The 14654-nt window shown below is 32.1% G+C and overlaps 3 protein-coding genes across 5 annotated transcripts; all 3 read right to left on the reverse strand.

Annotated features, from left to right (window-relative positions):
* Positions 1 to 357: 357 nt before the first annotated feature.
* LOC111879528 (dirigent protein 18) lies at positions 358 to 1417 on the reverse strand. Its single transcript, XM_023875994.3, has one exon. The coding sequence runs from the start codon at positions 1319 to 1321 to the stop codon at positions 557 to 559; it is 765 nt and encodes a 254-aa protein (XP_023731762.1). The 5' UTR covers positions 1322 to 1417; the 3' UTR covers positions 358 to 556.
* Positions 1418 to 1453: 36 nt separating this feature from the next.
* LOC111879521 (membrane protein TMS1) lies at positions 1454 to 4188 on the reverse strand. Of its 3 annotated transcripts, none has more exons than XM_042895827.2 (13): positions 4052 to 4188; positions 3726 to 3969; positions 3574 to 3635; positions 3328 to 3487; positions 3228 to 3252; positions 3049 to 3138; positions 2793 to 2964; positions 2634 to 2707; positions 2469 to 2538; positions 2306 to 2377; positions 2044 to 2177; positions 1859 to 1932; positions 1454 to 1765 (listed from the first exon to the last, which is right to left on the reverse strand). In XM_042895827.2, exons 2-13 carry the CDS (start codon positions 3952 to 3954, stop codon positions 1674 to 1676), a joined length of 1254 nt encoding a protein of 417 aa, XP_042751761.1. In that variant the 5' UTR covers positions 3955 to 3969; positions 4052 to 4188; the 3' UTR covers positions 1454 to 1673. The 3 variants fall into 3 exon arrangements, with proteins under 3 accessions (XP_042751761.1, XP_042751760.1, XP_023731757.1); XM_042895826.2 differs by having other exon boundaries at positions 3726 to 3961; positions 4052 to 4181; XM_023875989.3 differs by having other exon boundaries at positions 3726 to 3955; positions 4052 to 4154.
* A 4862-nt stretch (positions 4189 to 9050) lies between these two features.
* LOC111879510 (chaperonin CPN60-2, mitochondrial) lies at positions 9051 to 13176 on the reverse strand. The gene is made up of 17 exons (XM_023875979.3): positions 12969 to 13176; positions 12827 to 12851; positions 12612 to 12743; positions 12377 to 12536; positions 12093 to 12268; positions 11906 to 12001; positions 11717 to 11821; positions 11507 to 11593; positions 11315 to 11404; positions 11156 to 11236; positions 10746 to 10814; positions 10581 to 10658; positions 10389 to 10484; positions 10099 to 10302; positions 9901 to 10006; positions 9753 to 9831; positions 9051 to 9407 (listed from the first exon to the last, which is right to left on the reverse strand). The coding sequence occupies exons 1-17, from the start codon at positions 13004 to 13006 to the stop codon at positions 9290 to 9292; spliced, it is 1740 nt and encodes a 579-aa protein (XP_023731747.1). The 5' UTR covers positions 13007 to 13176; the 3' UTR covers positions 9051 to 9289.
* Positions 13177 to 14654: the final 1478 nt, after the last annotated feature.

Below are 14654 nucleotides of genomic sequence, written 5' to 3' on the forward strand. Positions count from 1 at the left end.
TTACGTCAAAATGTTAAAAGAATAAAGAAAATATGTTTATATAAGTTTAAATCTGAACTAAGTTGTAGGCCCATAGATTTTCGTAGACCACATAAAAAATCACAACCAGTATTTATCAAAGTAAAAGTCGTTATAAAATAAATAAATAAATAGAGGCATAGGAAACATATGATTATTTTTAGTATTTGATAATTTTTGATTATTTTTTGAAAAATGTTTAATGAGGTCAATTAAATTTGTCATTTTCTCGAAAATAAATACATAGTAATTTTGGTCATTTACCCTAAATTTATTATCCTTATATTAACGTTTAAAAGAAAATATATATTTTTTTTAGATATTTGGTACCAATTCCTATTAACACTTTGAAAATTCATGTTGTCATATTTCTTTCACTTATACATCCTTCAACCAAAGATACAAAGTTTAGCAAATCTTATACTTATAAATCCTTCAATCATTAAACATTGATTTACAGAAACACAAGGATGCACATTTTCTGATTTTCTTCACAAACCACACACATAACTCCATTAAACGTTTCTTGATCGAAGTCTCAGTAAGAAAGATGAACAGTCAACCTCATCAACGACTCCACGCCATCTGCAACAATCTGACCAGCTGGTATGAGCGATCGAACCTCAGCAAACCCACAAGCATGCAAGAACTTCCCTGTGCCACCGGTCACCGACAACCGAGACATCGCACTTCCGATATGGTAAACTCCAAAGAAATTGATACTATCTCCATACTCACCTCCTTCCATCATCGCCGTGAATGTCATCATCTGTCTACTTCCATCCGCCGAGCTTGCAACGTAAACTCCTTGTGCTTTCCCTAACGACTGCGATCCCAATTTTGGGTCGATGGTCAGAACATCGTCGATCACTGTTATGGTCCCGAACCCTAGCCCTAGCCCATCTGGTCCCAATTGGGCAGCGATCTGGTTTTGAACATTGTTTTGGTTCAGGTTTCCGGCGAATTGGGTGCCAACCAAGCCAGTTCCGAGTGGGATCCCGTTGCCGTTCACGGTGGGAATGGCACCATTGGCGTTAGGAATCGCTACTCCGCCTTGTGGTGCCCGGAAACCTATGCGTCTAGCGAAGGGGACTTGACCACTGTATATGTTACCTAGTAGACCTGTTACTGGTCTTGCTGTGGGGTTGCTGCCACCAAGAATATCATGCATGTAGAGCTCGAAAACATGTTCTCCTCCTCCACCTCCTCCTCCTGCTGCTGCTGCCGCCGGTGCTGGATCCACTGCTGACACGCTCAAGATTCCTATGATCATGAAGACCAAAGATAAAGATTGCTTCGACATCTTGAAGGTTGTATGTGAGTGAATGAAAGATAGATGGAAGCTTGTTGTTTTGGATGGTTATGGAGGTATGGAGGTGGTGCTTAAATACCAAATAATACTACAGACAGAAGTATAAAGAAGAAGAAGATGGAGTTGGTTTAACTTAAAGTTGTCATTTTTTACATATATTCAACCTGCAAATCCATCTAAACCATACATTCTTTATGTTGTAGTGGTTCTAACAAAACCATACATACAAATAACATAAAAAAAATCGATATTATTCTTGTACCTAATAAAATAAACAAATTAAATTTATATATCCGGTGAAACCCCGCTTATTGCATGTATAGGTTCTTCATGATTAACAAACTCATGTTGAATTCTGTAGCTGTTCTTGTTGCGTAGGTTCTTCATGATTCATGATCTTGGGTTGTCTCACAATTGGAGAAATCAATTTCCATACTGCATGCAATGGTCAAACATGTGTATATGAAGATCAACGTCAAATTAGTATAAAGACTATATATAGAAATTACGAGGTTAATATATACTTACAGTATATTGTGGCTGCAAACCATTCATTAATGATTTTCACCCATGTACTTGTCCACCCGACATCAATGCTCCATCTGTTTTGTTTTTTATTTTCACAAAATTAATTACACAACATGGGTTTTTATCGTATCTTTAAATTTACAACTGATTTCATTACAGAAATAAAAATGGCATTGGGATCTTACTTTCTGGTTGAGCTATCAAGATTCCAGCTGATGAACAACATAGCAAAATACATAGCACCCAAAGAGAATATCAGGTGAAAGAAGCCATATTTATACGGGATATCATCCTCCATCTGATCTTCTTGTTTCTTTAGCTGAACAAAACAGAAAGTTTAATGCAATATATGTGTATATATATATAAAAGATCTAGTGTTATCTATATATTATCTATACATCACAAATCGAATATTTTGAGATTAATTGTACATAAAATGGAGGAACCTGAAATGTTTGTGAATCCATCCCGGTGGAAAATGTTGCAATGACAATAGCGGAAACCCCGATCAGGAAACCCTAGAAATACAAAAAGGATAAAAATGTAAATTCCTGTGATCATAGAATATGTTTAAGGTAAAAAATGAAGGGTGTACGTGAGGTTATTTACTAGCACAGTTATCCAGTCAACATGCTTGTTTTCGTGCTTTTGAGGGCTGCATATTTCGTTTGCTGGCTCACTGGAAAACCATGAGAGCTATCAATCAACAAAAGATTTAAGCAATCAAAGTAATCTGTAATTAATGTAACACTAAGTCGATCGATAATTACAAACCTTCTTAAAGCAGACCAACAAAGAAAAACGATATAAAATGCCATGATCCCAGATGATAAAAGACCTTTATTCACCTGTTTTAAGTGTAGAGATAATTAGATTAATTCAAGGATATATATATAAAAATGTAGAATTGAATCGAGGACATGATATATATACCTTTGAGTGCAAGGATATAATCATCATGACAAGAAGCAAAACTGTTGTCCAGGTAATGAAGAATATGTTGAGAGTGCATGAAGGTTTTGATGCATACAATGCATACATTACAATGATCCCACATAAAGAAGCCATATAGAACAATGTTGACATGAATAATCCACAACACGAGCTGCAAAACATAAAAGACAATCGACTTTTGTTACGTTTGATAAAGAGGATGATAATTAATTATGGATTAAAATATATATCAAACCTTTGCTTCTTTCTTTCATCGGGCATCCAGTAAGCATTCCACCATGCTATGAACTCGATTACACTTACAAGCTGAAGGAGGAGAAAGATCCTGGATCATAGATTTAATTTAGTAATTAAGAACATGTTTTAATGAAAAAGATTAAAACCCTTTAAAAATAATGTTTTATAAAAAATTACCCTGCACCAACTCGAGCAAGTTCACCTGAAAAAACTTGAGATTTTAGTCATTTTAACAACAAATTTGCATTTATGGGTTCTTGTAATTTGATTGACTTACCATATAATTGAACAAAATCCGAGGGTATGAAGAACGAAAACACTAAAATGATCACCAATATACCAAATTTCACAGTCCACCATCCAGAATGCCATGTATTACGAATATTGAATAATTTCGTGGTTCCACATGTGGTCAAAAACAACATAAAGAAATATATCTAGAATTAAAACACATTAAGGGTAAATCAAGATTTGTGAAAGATACATTTTTTTTAATAATTTCATCTGACTAAACAAAAGATACGAAGCATCCCAAGCTAACACGAAGAACTCCCATTGTTTGGAAACAGTCATGGCCTTTAAGAACTGTAAAACAGTAAAAGAAACTTATTAAAACTATTTTACCCAAATGGAATTGTTATATATTGGTGATTAAATAAGTTTTTAAGAACTTACTGTGGAAGTGAAGGGAAACCCTTTGGCCATAGTCACGTAGAAACCAAGCTACAAGATTTACTAATGAGAAGATAATGCCATAAGTATAGCGTGCTCTTAGTGATTTCTTCTTTCTTATTAAACACTCTATGCTCATTTGTTGCATAATTTCCCATTGAACAATCTCATCGTTTGTTAGTTTGATGTCTACAAACACTTCATCTTCAATCATTTCATCAGGCTCAACCATCCTGAAACTAGTTTACTAGCCAAAAATGAATCAAAAATTCAAGTATAGTTAAAGAAGTTAAGAACAAGATTAAGGAATGAATAGAAGGTTAACAAACCTTCGATATTTCTGGATTTGTTGCCAGTTGGTTCCTTATGAAACTCAGTGAAAGGGTCTGAAAGCTTAGGGGAGTGATGAGTATGAGGCTTCTTGGATTCAATTAAGATGCTCATAGACCCTGATATCATGTTGTTTTCACCCTTAAAGTAATAATTAATTAAATAAAGAAGAAGAAGGTAGCAAGCCTCCAATTTGTCAGGTTTGAGTAATAATTGGTTTAAAGTCAGCCCAACAACTAAGTCTGAGTAAGTAGATACTGTTAGCAGACACTCCATTTCTTGAACACTCTTTTATTGTTTAGAAGACATCTGTCTTTCTTCCATTTTAATGTTTTTTACTTGGATTAAAGTTTTGTTTTTTATTTGTATTAGTTGTCAAATAACACAGACCCATGTTACAGAAAAGGGAAATAAACAAAACCCATCAAGGAAATGATAATAAAAAGAGAAATGCAACATTTTCGTCTTTTCTCTAAAAAAAAAGCATAAATCATATTTTCGAGTTTTTAACAAGACAAAAGAATAGCCTAGCAAACTAATGACTAATGTATTTTCTTCTTGATTCATTGATTAAAGAATTCTAAAAAATTCTATCCAATTTTAGAAATATCATTCAATACAAAACAATTTTCACTATTATAATTGGATATATTTTTCAAAATATAATCTCCCAATAAGAATAAACTGAGAAGGTAATGTTATAACCGGTTAGTTTTATCAAGTACAATTCAATGTTGTAATACTGAGAAATACGAGTAGGATGCTTAATAAACAAATAAATAAAAAGACATTGTTATTTTTTGTATTTACCTTGAGATATATTATTAATTAAAGTTGTATCAATTTTTTGTTATGACCGATAAAATGAAATATTAACTTCTTTTAAGAAAATTGGATCAAGTAACCTGTAAAGTGGAATGATGCTTGTAAGTTAGGACAAATTAGGATATGTTAGATTAATACAAATGTGTCTTATTTTCTTTAAAATTATGATTACAAGTTAACTAATTGGAAAATTAACTAAGACGTAGGAAGATTAGAATCCAAGAAAATGAGCAACAACTTTGTTTTTTACATTCCTATCAAACATGCAATATGAGGTTAGTGGTGGTAACTTAAGAGTTTTTAACTAGTACTCAAATAAGATTCAACGGGGCACATTATATCGGAGTTTTAAACTTGAACATGAAATAGTTATCAACAAGAAGAAGAGAATTTGGTGAAGTTTCTTAAGCTCAAACAAGATACTTTGAAAGATATATGCATCTATTTTGATGGTGTGAAAACGTGGAAACAAAATTCTAGAAAAATGACGAAATGGTTAAAAAAAAAAAAAAAGGGGGTAGTGAGAAAAGGTATACACGTGAAGATGAAGAATGGTGATACTTTGAGTGCATATGAAGCCACAAGTAAAAAGACAAATAGAAAGATGACAAAAGGTGGTAGGTCCAAACGGGTTGACCCAATGTTAAATGGATTATGGCTGGAACCCCAATCACGCGTTAGAGACCGTTGCTGCTCAGGAGCGGAGCTCAATAAATAAAATTAAATATTCGATGCCATCATTTAATCATTTTAGTATTGAAACAATCAAATCTAATTTAGAAATTAATATGTGTCCATATTGGATTATTTAACCTCAAAATCTAGTGCTTAAAGCTTTTGGGGTATGTGATTTGCTACTTGCCTCCTTTTTTGCTCCTATTTTCACCTTCTATTTTGTTTGTTCAACATGCATTATGCAAATAGCCAAATATGGGTTACATTATTAGGTATTGTATGATTGGGTTTAGGTTTGTCGGCTTGAGTGAGTAAGTGCATTAGTGAACTCTATCTACGGCCCACTTGGTTAACCAATCAAATTCATGAGGTTAATGTACTATACTAACTATTATACCAACTATAGGACACAAAACTATCTCTTGTGTATTTTTGTTAGTTTTGTGCTAGTATGTTTGGGAATTGGGAAAGCAAAAGTTTTGGATTCAAGGCTTGGAAATGGCCATGCGAGGGACAACACAAAACTCGGGTTTCTTGATAAACAGTTAGATCTTAGATCCTAACATACCATTGAGTACTTGGTTTACATATCGTGTAATAGTTTTGAAGTTGGTTGATGTGGATCGTTAGTGTTAGAAGTTAGATTCAACTTTTTAAGGTTTGGGGTAAAAATATTCCATTTTTTTACTTTAGGTTTAATGTATAACGTAGAATCTAGCTCATTAAACTAATTATTTCCGTTTCAAATTTGTAATATTATATTGTCTTTGAATTTTTATATAGTTATAATATAGTTAACAAAAACCCTTTTTTAAAATAGAAAATAAAAACAGAAAAATTGTAACAAAATACTTTTACGAAACCAAAAACGGAATTATTTCTAGTTTGATTTTACTTTTAGAGAGTGTTTGATATCCCTCTATTGGGTCCAATAAGAGGTTGATTATGACTCCGTCATCACATTTGATATCCCATCAATTAAAGCATATTTCTTAGTTTTTAGGGCATCTCCAACCCTACACTAAAAAATCATTTTTATGCTGTAAATTACAATATAATGCTCCAACCCTACATTATACCTAAAACTATATATAGTGTTGGATTTTAGTATAACACTAAATATAATATTGAATAAAGAACAAGATACCTAAAATATTCTTTTCAGTGTTAAATATAGTGTAATAGGTTGGAGAACTTTAATGTTTATACTATCTTTTACACTATAACTATACGTATAATGTAAAAAAATAATGTTAAAGGCTGGAGATGATCTTATGCATGTGACTCGGTTCATGAAAAAATATCGTTGACCAGGAAAAAAAACATCATTTTCCTATTAGCAAAAATCACGCATCTCCTTTCATTGCCCTAGATAGATAACAACCCTCTTTCCGCCTAGTCATCTCTTATAGGCGCCGACTCCTCCCACCTCCGGCCTAGGAGTGTTCATTTGGATGGATCGGTTTGATCCGATCCAATCAAGTAAATCCAAATTGATTTCGGTTTTCAAAACATGAATCCGAATTGTCCAAACTAAATTCAAATCCGATCCGATCCAATTACAATTCGGATGGATTGGTTTTTTATAATTCGGTTTTCAAAACCGAAACATTTTAAAACGACATATAATTATAATATTATCCAACTTTACACAAGAAGCAAAAACAAATAATTTAGTTGTGATTTGAAATTTATAAACAACTAATAAAAAGATATAATATTGGTTAAATCTTTTATAGATACAAAACTTTTGAGTGAAATTGCATATTAATGTTTTTTTTATCGGGTGAAACATTTTGAACCTATTTGAAAAAATAAATTACAAAATTAATAAATAACTATATATATATATATATATATATATATATATATATATATATATATATATATATATATATATATAAATAATAAATCTTTATTCGGTTTTTTTGGACTATTCTGTTCTTATTTTATAAACCAAAACCAATCCGAAATCCAAAATAATAATTCAGTTTTGTTGAAAACCAATCCGAATATCCGAACCAAATAGTCCAATCCAAATTGTCCAATTGGATAATTCAGTTTTATCCGAATAGTGAACAGCCCTACTCCGGCCCCCTTCCGCGATGAGTTTTTCTTCTTCGATTTTGAGATCAGTTTTGGTAGATACCGCAAAATTGAAATTCTAATTTTGTTTTCTGCAAATTTGAAAGCCTAATTTCATTCTTCCAAGCTTTTTGTTAATCGATTTTTGGATTTCATTTTCTACAAATTGAATTCTGAAATTGTGTTTTGGAGATACTTTGTTCGTTGATATGCTCAATTTCAAGTTTATAAGTTAGTTTCCAAAAGTATTATGATGTCTAAAAGTTTTGTTTAACTTCAATTATGCAAAAGTGTATGTTTACTTGATGTGGGATTGTTGACCAATTTATGCGTTTTCACTTGTTCATTCATATTGATAAGGTTATGAGTCTTCCTTTCTATATTCTATGAAACTGATAATCCAACAAAAAAATAGACCAAAGGGGTAAAATGGATATTTATATCACTCGGCACAATGAGTCAGGTATATAATCAAACAACATGGTTTTATTCAAAGACATATTCAATCACAACTTTTGACTTAATTAGAAACTATCAAGCAGCCTTTTGCTTAAAAACTAAACCGAATCAAGCCATATTCATTTTTAAATTACCATATTCTCCAACATTTTCATAGAAAATAGTCAACAGATGACTCTTCATCTTAAACATTTTTTTCTAGAGCACATATCGGTTTCGCTACTTTTGCAAAGGCATGGATTCTCTTGGAATAAGGTTACACCCCTATGGAAAGCGCCACTTTATGTTCTTTTAATTGTATTTTGATCTTGTCATTATGAAAAAATGATGACCAGAGATGCCGACAGCAATATGGGAGCCAAAGGATTGTAATACAAAATTGAATAAAGCAAGCCCAAAATTCAAACTCTAAAATATTGTTAATGTTTCATGATTACCACGATAGGTCATAGGATGGGTTCGACATTAAACGTCCAAATAGTGTGGTTACCACTTTTGACGAAGGATCGGGGAAGTGTTTTAAGATATAAATCATATAATAAAATAAAATAAAATTTAATAATAAAACCAAATTATATCAACTTCGATTGCCGCACAGACATCTCTACACTGAGCACAACGACCAGTTCGGAAGGCAAAAACTAGTAGGTAAAATATGTACAATTTTGACCATTTATCGACCTAAAAATAAAGAAAAAATCAGATGGTCATCTTAAATAGCATAAACCCTAAAAATCAAAACCCTCCGTCAAGAACCATATCAGTCATTATCCACTTCTAGAATCACCCGTTAAAGACAAAACCATAGATTTTATCTTCACTCAACATTGAAAACAGGAACAAGAAATGAAATAAAATATAATAAACAGTTTGGCTTTTAAGCGTATGAAATGGAATAGGTGGCAGTAGGCAGGAATAAGAAGCATTTTTTCCCATCTCAAACACAGCAAGCCATTAGCAAACATTCAAATGATATCCAAGTAAAGATGATGAAATTGTTCACCACAAAACTCATCACTAAATAAACTTTTTTTCATGATAACACGTCACTCTCATAATCCAAATGCCGACAAAAAAAATGAAAATTTTTACTACTTCTCTTGCATTTTAATCACACCTATGCCTTCTTTACCCTCCTCAAGTGTTTGTGTTTTATTTTGTCAGTAAAATGTATGTCAATATCCTTTGACCGGTCAAAAGTCCATTCCACCCATTCCTCCCATTCCACCACCCATTCCAGGAGCACCTTCACTAGCGGGCTTCGGGAGTTCAACCACAATAGCTTCAGTAGTCGTCATCAAAGAAGACACACTACACACAAAATTAAAAATTAAAAATTAAAAAATAAGTTTTCATTCCCCTTAGCATCTGTTATGTACATTTACGAAAATTAAATTAATAGATGAAGGGAAAAAAGTTATTTTGTAGTTTCAAATACATACACTATAATATATGTATTTCAAATAGTCGGAAGAAAAAATATTATTTAATGTTTCAAAAAAGTTGTTTACAAACACTTAGAAGAAAAACAATTAATATTAAATACTAAGAAATACTAAAACACTCTAATTAAAGTTTTGATATTTTTTTAAAAAATGTTAAAGATCATGGAATCTTAATTAATACATACGACTATTTTTATGAGTTTCAACTAACCTTGCTGCATCAACCAAGGCTGTTCTTATGACTTTCAAGGGATCAATGATTCCATTTTTCACCATATTCACATATTCACCTGAAAAGCAACATATTTTACAAAAAAAGTCCCAATAAAAATAAATTCTCAATCTCCATTAACACATACCTTTAGCTGCATCATACCCAAGATCCTGATCATCCTGCTCTAGAAGCTTCCCAACAACAACAGAACCCTCAACCCCAGCATTAGATGCAATTGTATGAACTGGCATCTGTAATCAAACAAATTAAATAAAATAAAAATGTTAATTTCTTCATCTTATATACAAAATCAAATGTTAGAATCTGGAATTAAAGTTGTGACCTTTAGTGCATTTTGAATTATCTGAACACCTATTTTCTGATCAAAGTTGGCTGTTTGTAGTTTTTCCAACTCTTTAGATGCATAAAGAAGAGCAACACCGCCACCTGGCACGATTCCTTCTTCAACAGCTGCCTTTGTGGCATTTAAAGCATCTGTAACTCTATCTTTCTTTTCCCCTACTTCAGTATCACTAGCTCCTCCAATCTTCAACATGATTACAAATCTTTCATTATTTTAAACACAAAAAAAAAAACTTTTTTTTTGGATAAAAGATGTAAAAAAGGACAAACCTTTAGTACAGCAATACCACCAGAAAGCTTGGCTAGCCTTTCTTGAAACTTTTCTTTATCATAATCAGATGTGCTAGACTCAATTGCTGACCTTATCTGTTATAAAATTGGGATTTGATCCATTTGAAAATATTATTATAAAAAGATATGAATATGAAATTATGAATGAAGGAAAATGTTAATAAAGGGCACCTGTTCACATCTCTCTTCAATAGATTTCTTATCACCAGCACCATCAAGAACAACTGTGTCATCTTTGGACACAGTGACCTGAATCAAGAATCATCATTTATTTAGTTATAAACAAAACCCAGAAATTTAAATTTAGTTCTTGATGCTTGAAGTGATGTAACAAACCTTTTTACAAGAGCCCAGCATTTCAAACTCCACATTCTCAAGATTCATGCCAAGTTCTTCTGTTATAAGCTGTACAACAGATGAAAAACCATTGTTAAAGATATAACAATTTTGAATTATTTACAGAAAATGGGTCAATTTGGGTTACATTATAAAGCAAAGAATCAAATGGGTACAATTTAAAATTTTAAAAATCTACCAAATTATAGCATTGTACTTTCAGTTATTTTCTTATCAAGCATTGTAGTTTGAGAGATACATCCAATTATAGCAGTGATTATTGCTTACTATTTGGATGACATTGCTATGAAAGTACATTTTTGACCCTCAATAAAAAGTTACTCCTGCCCATTTTGCCACATTTATGAAAAATATCATGTTACAATTAGGAAAAATGATGAAGAACACACCTGGCCTCCAGTGAGAGTGGCAAGATCTTGGAGATTTGCCTTTCTGTTCTCACCAAATCCAGGAGCTTTAATGGCACAAACCTATTTTAAAAAAATAAAAAAACAGTTAGTTGCATAAACAAAGAACAAAACTTTTTTTAGAAAATAAAAAATAAAAACCTTAATGCCAGCACGAAGCTTGTTGAGAATCAAGGTAGCCAATGCTTCACTCTCCACATCTTCAGCAACAATAAGTAATGGTCTTTGTTTCTGGATTAAAATAAAAAAACATCAAAATATATAATTGCATAACATATTTCAAAATGAATGAAATAATCATTTACAAATTACAACACATTTGGGACTCTTTACCTTAAGTGCCAACTCTAACACTTTGATTATAGAACTAATGCTTGATATCTTCTTCTCATGGATTAGAACAATGGGGTCGTCTAGTTCCTGTGTCAATCATCAACAATTTACCAATTTTCAATCTGATTCAAGAACATCTTTCGAGTTTTCTTTAAAAAATGTTAGATTCTTCTTGAAATCGAATAGATATCAAATATCATAGACACTTACACATTTCTGATTCTTTGTGTTTGTGATGAAATGTGGAGATATGTATCCCCTGTCCAGCTTCATTCCCTCCACAACTTCAAGTTCATTATACAACGTCTTTCCATCCTATTCATTTGTAGGATAAATTTTGCAAAAGAATTAGAAAAGAAACATTCAATCATAATCACTATAAACTAAATTGTAGCTTACTTGAATTGTGATGACACCTTCTTTCCCAACTCTCTCCATAGCCTTGGCTATCAGTTCACCTATCTCACGTTCTCCATTTGCAGAAATTGTACCTACCTGTTAGTTTTATCATATTTAGTCTCCCACCAAAACACTAACATGATCAAGCGTAAAAGAAAATGATTGTAGATCTAAACCAAAAACCAACCTGTGTGATCTCATCAGAAGTACTTATCATACGAGCCCTACTCTTCAAATTTGTAACCACAGAATCAACAGCCATGGAAATACCACGTCGAAGGTCCATTGCATTCACACCAGCTGCAACTGACTTGCATCCTTCTGAAAAGATTGCTCGAGTGAGAACTGTCGCACATGTAGTACCTGAGACATTAACGACCCCATTGGAACAATCGTTATAAGATACTCATGAAAATTGTGAAAAAAAAAAGAGGAAAAAAGATGAAAATCCATCATCGAGTGGAAATTTACCATCACCAGCTACATCGTTTGTAGCATTAGCAACCTGTTTGACAAGACTTGCACCAACGTTCTTGATTTTGTCTTTGAATTCGATGCTTTTTGCCACTGTTACACCGTCTTTTGTTACTTTAGGAGGTCCATAACTTTGTTCGATCACCACGTTACGCCCCTATATAGTCATTATCAAGTAGTATTTTTATCAGACTGTTGACTATACCATGTTCAAAGATTAATGTGAAAGTACCTTTGGACCCATGGTTACTCTAACAGCATCAGCAAGCTCTTCAACGCCTCTAAGCATTAAAGCCCTAGCATCGACTCCAAATCTGATGTCTTTGGCTGCGTAGTTTCTGCTCCAATTTAACCTACTTCCAATCTGTTTTCGTATGCAGGTAAAGATGAACATAGATAGATGTGAAAATAAATACACACGATGACGACAGAGAGTTGATCTATTACCTGCTGAGCCTTGTTATTTGCAATCCTGCAAATCACAATCAGAAACGGCGTAGTGGTTAAATGAGATAGTGAACATAAACCAAAATTTTGATTTGATAAAATCATATGAGTTTTGATGGAAATTCTTGAAATGAGAACTTACCTTGATTTAGAAGCAAGATTTGCTGCGAAACGATACATGATTGCAGAAGATGCTAGACGATTTCGAGAAGAAGGAATGAGGGTCTGGAAGAGAGTTGTGTGTTGCTGCTGTTAAAGAGGTAAACGGAAGAATCTGGAAGAAGTGGTGGCGAATAGGGTTTTAGGCTTCAGTTTTGGAAATGTGATTAGATAGTGAGGGTTTATGTTTTGCCCGTGGTAATTCTATCCGCACTAAAATCAATCATTTTACGTGATAATTAGCATTAGTTTGAATTTTCACTTTTTGTCCTCCCATTTTTGTTAAAGTTTCAAATTTTAGCCTTTACATTTCAATTTTTATAGGGGCGTCGAACAGGAAATTCTCGGGTTTCGGGTAAAACGAGTCGGGTAGAACTAGTATTGTAATTCAGGTTTTTGGGTTTCGGGTATTCGGGTTTGATGTCGGGTCGGGTAATTATCGGTTACACCCGAAAATTTCTTAAATCACACTTATTGATAATTTTTTTTTACATGTTGGTTGGTTTAATAAAGAATCGGGTAGGAAAATACTTCATACAATTAACAAGTACATATATAATAACAATACAAATCATTATAATATGTTATGTACTTTTTTAATTCCATTCAGTGCGATAGTGAGAAACTGAGAATTGTGATGACGGTTCAGGACTTCAGCTTCAGCGTCGTATTCCCCTTGCAAGTTTGCGTCGACTATCGAGTCGTCGTTCATAAGAAAGAAACGAAGGGTTTTGTTTTATTTGAAATGTGCGTAGGTAACTGCATTGTATATTTTGTATTATTTAAAAAACGAATTCGAGTATTCAGGTATACCCGAAAATAAATATTCATACCTAAAACCCAATCTATATTATTATCGGGTTAACCTATTACCCGGATGTTCATACCCGTTACCCGTTCTACCCGACCCATTCTACCCGAATTCGGAACGGGTCGGGTGGGTAGAACGGGTTTTGGGTTTTTTCGACAAGCCTACTTTATACCATACTAGCCGAATACCGTGCGCTGCGCAGAATATAACAACATATTTAAAGATTTTATAAATATTTTTTTTTTAAATATATCAATGACATTGTTATTAGCTTTTATATAATAAATTTTATAATAAGTTGGTATAAACATTGTTTGTTTTGAATTATATAATAATATAAATATATTTTAAAATTGTATAATCCTAAGTGTCTTAATAACGTCTACCTACAGGTTACTTATGAATAAAATTAAATATAATATATGATTTAATGATATTTATAGTTGTTGTAGTTATGATTAATCAATTTTAAAAAGTTTATTTGCTTAACATTTTAATTTTTATCATTGTAATTATTTAAAACATCAAACATTGTTTTTGTTTTTAAAGACAACAATATAATTTTTATATATAATTTTACGTTTAAGTATTGTTATTGTAAGTTATTTTAAATAACGTATTTCGAAACTCTGAATTATTTAAATTTGGTTTCAGAAATTTAATGTTTTTAAAATTTATTTGGTAAATATTGTTAGTTTCTATGATTGTAGTTATTTAAAACAAAAAACATTGTTTTTGTTTTTAAAGAAAATATTATAGTTTTTTATATAATATTACTTTTAACTATTCTTATTGTAACATATTTTAAGCTGATTATATGAAAATTGTTAATGGTTATAAAAAAATAGTTCTATGTTT

This window comes from Lactuca sativa, chromosome 6, assembly GCF_002870075.4.
Source record: "Lactuca sativa cultivar Salinas chromosome 6, Lsat_Salinas_v11, whole genome shotgun sequence".
In the NCBI taxonomy this organism is placed as follows: Eukaryota; Viridiplantae; Streptophyta; class Magnoliopsida; order Asterales; family Asteraceae; genus Lactuca; species Lactuca sativa.

Bases quoted from the DNA above. Each gene is read 5' to 3' on its own strand.
- LOC111879528 (XM_023875994.3), bottom strand. From the start codon at position 1,321: ATGTCGAAGCAATCTTTATCTTTGGTCTTCATGATCATAGGAATCTTG.
- LOC111879510 (XM_023875979.3), bottom strand. From the start codon at position 13,006: ATGTATCGTTTCGCAGCAAATCTTGCTTCTAAATCAAG. The intron at 12,269-12,376 runs GTAAATTTCCAC...TTAATGTCTCAG, and splicing joins AAACGATGTAGCTGGTGATG to GTACTACATGTGCGACAGTT. The intron at 11,237-11,314 runs GTTTTTATTTTT...TTTTTAAAATAG, and splicing joins AGCTTCGTGCTGGCATTAAG to GTTTGTGCCATTAAAGCTCC.
- LOC111879521 (XM_042895827.2), bottom strand. From the start codon at position 3,954: ATGGTTGAGCCTGATGAAATGATTGAAGATGAAGTGTTTGTAGACATC. The intron at 3,253-3,327 runs GTAAGTCAATCA...AAGTTTTTTCAG, and splicing joins GGATTTTGTTCAATTATATG to GTGAACTTGCTCGAGTTGGT. The intron at 2,539-2,633 runs GTTTGTAATTAT...ATGGTTTTCCAG, and splicing joins TGTTGGTCTGCTTTAAGAAG to TGAGCCAGCAAACGAAATAT.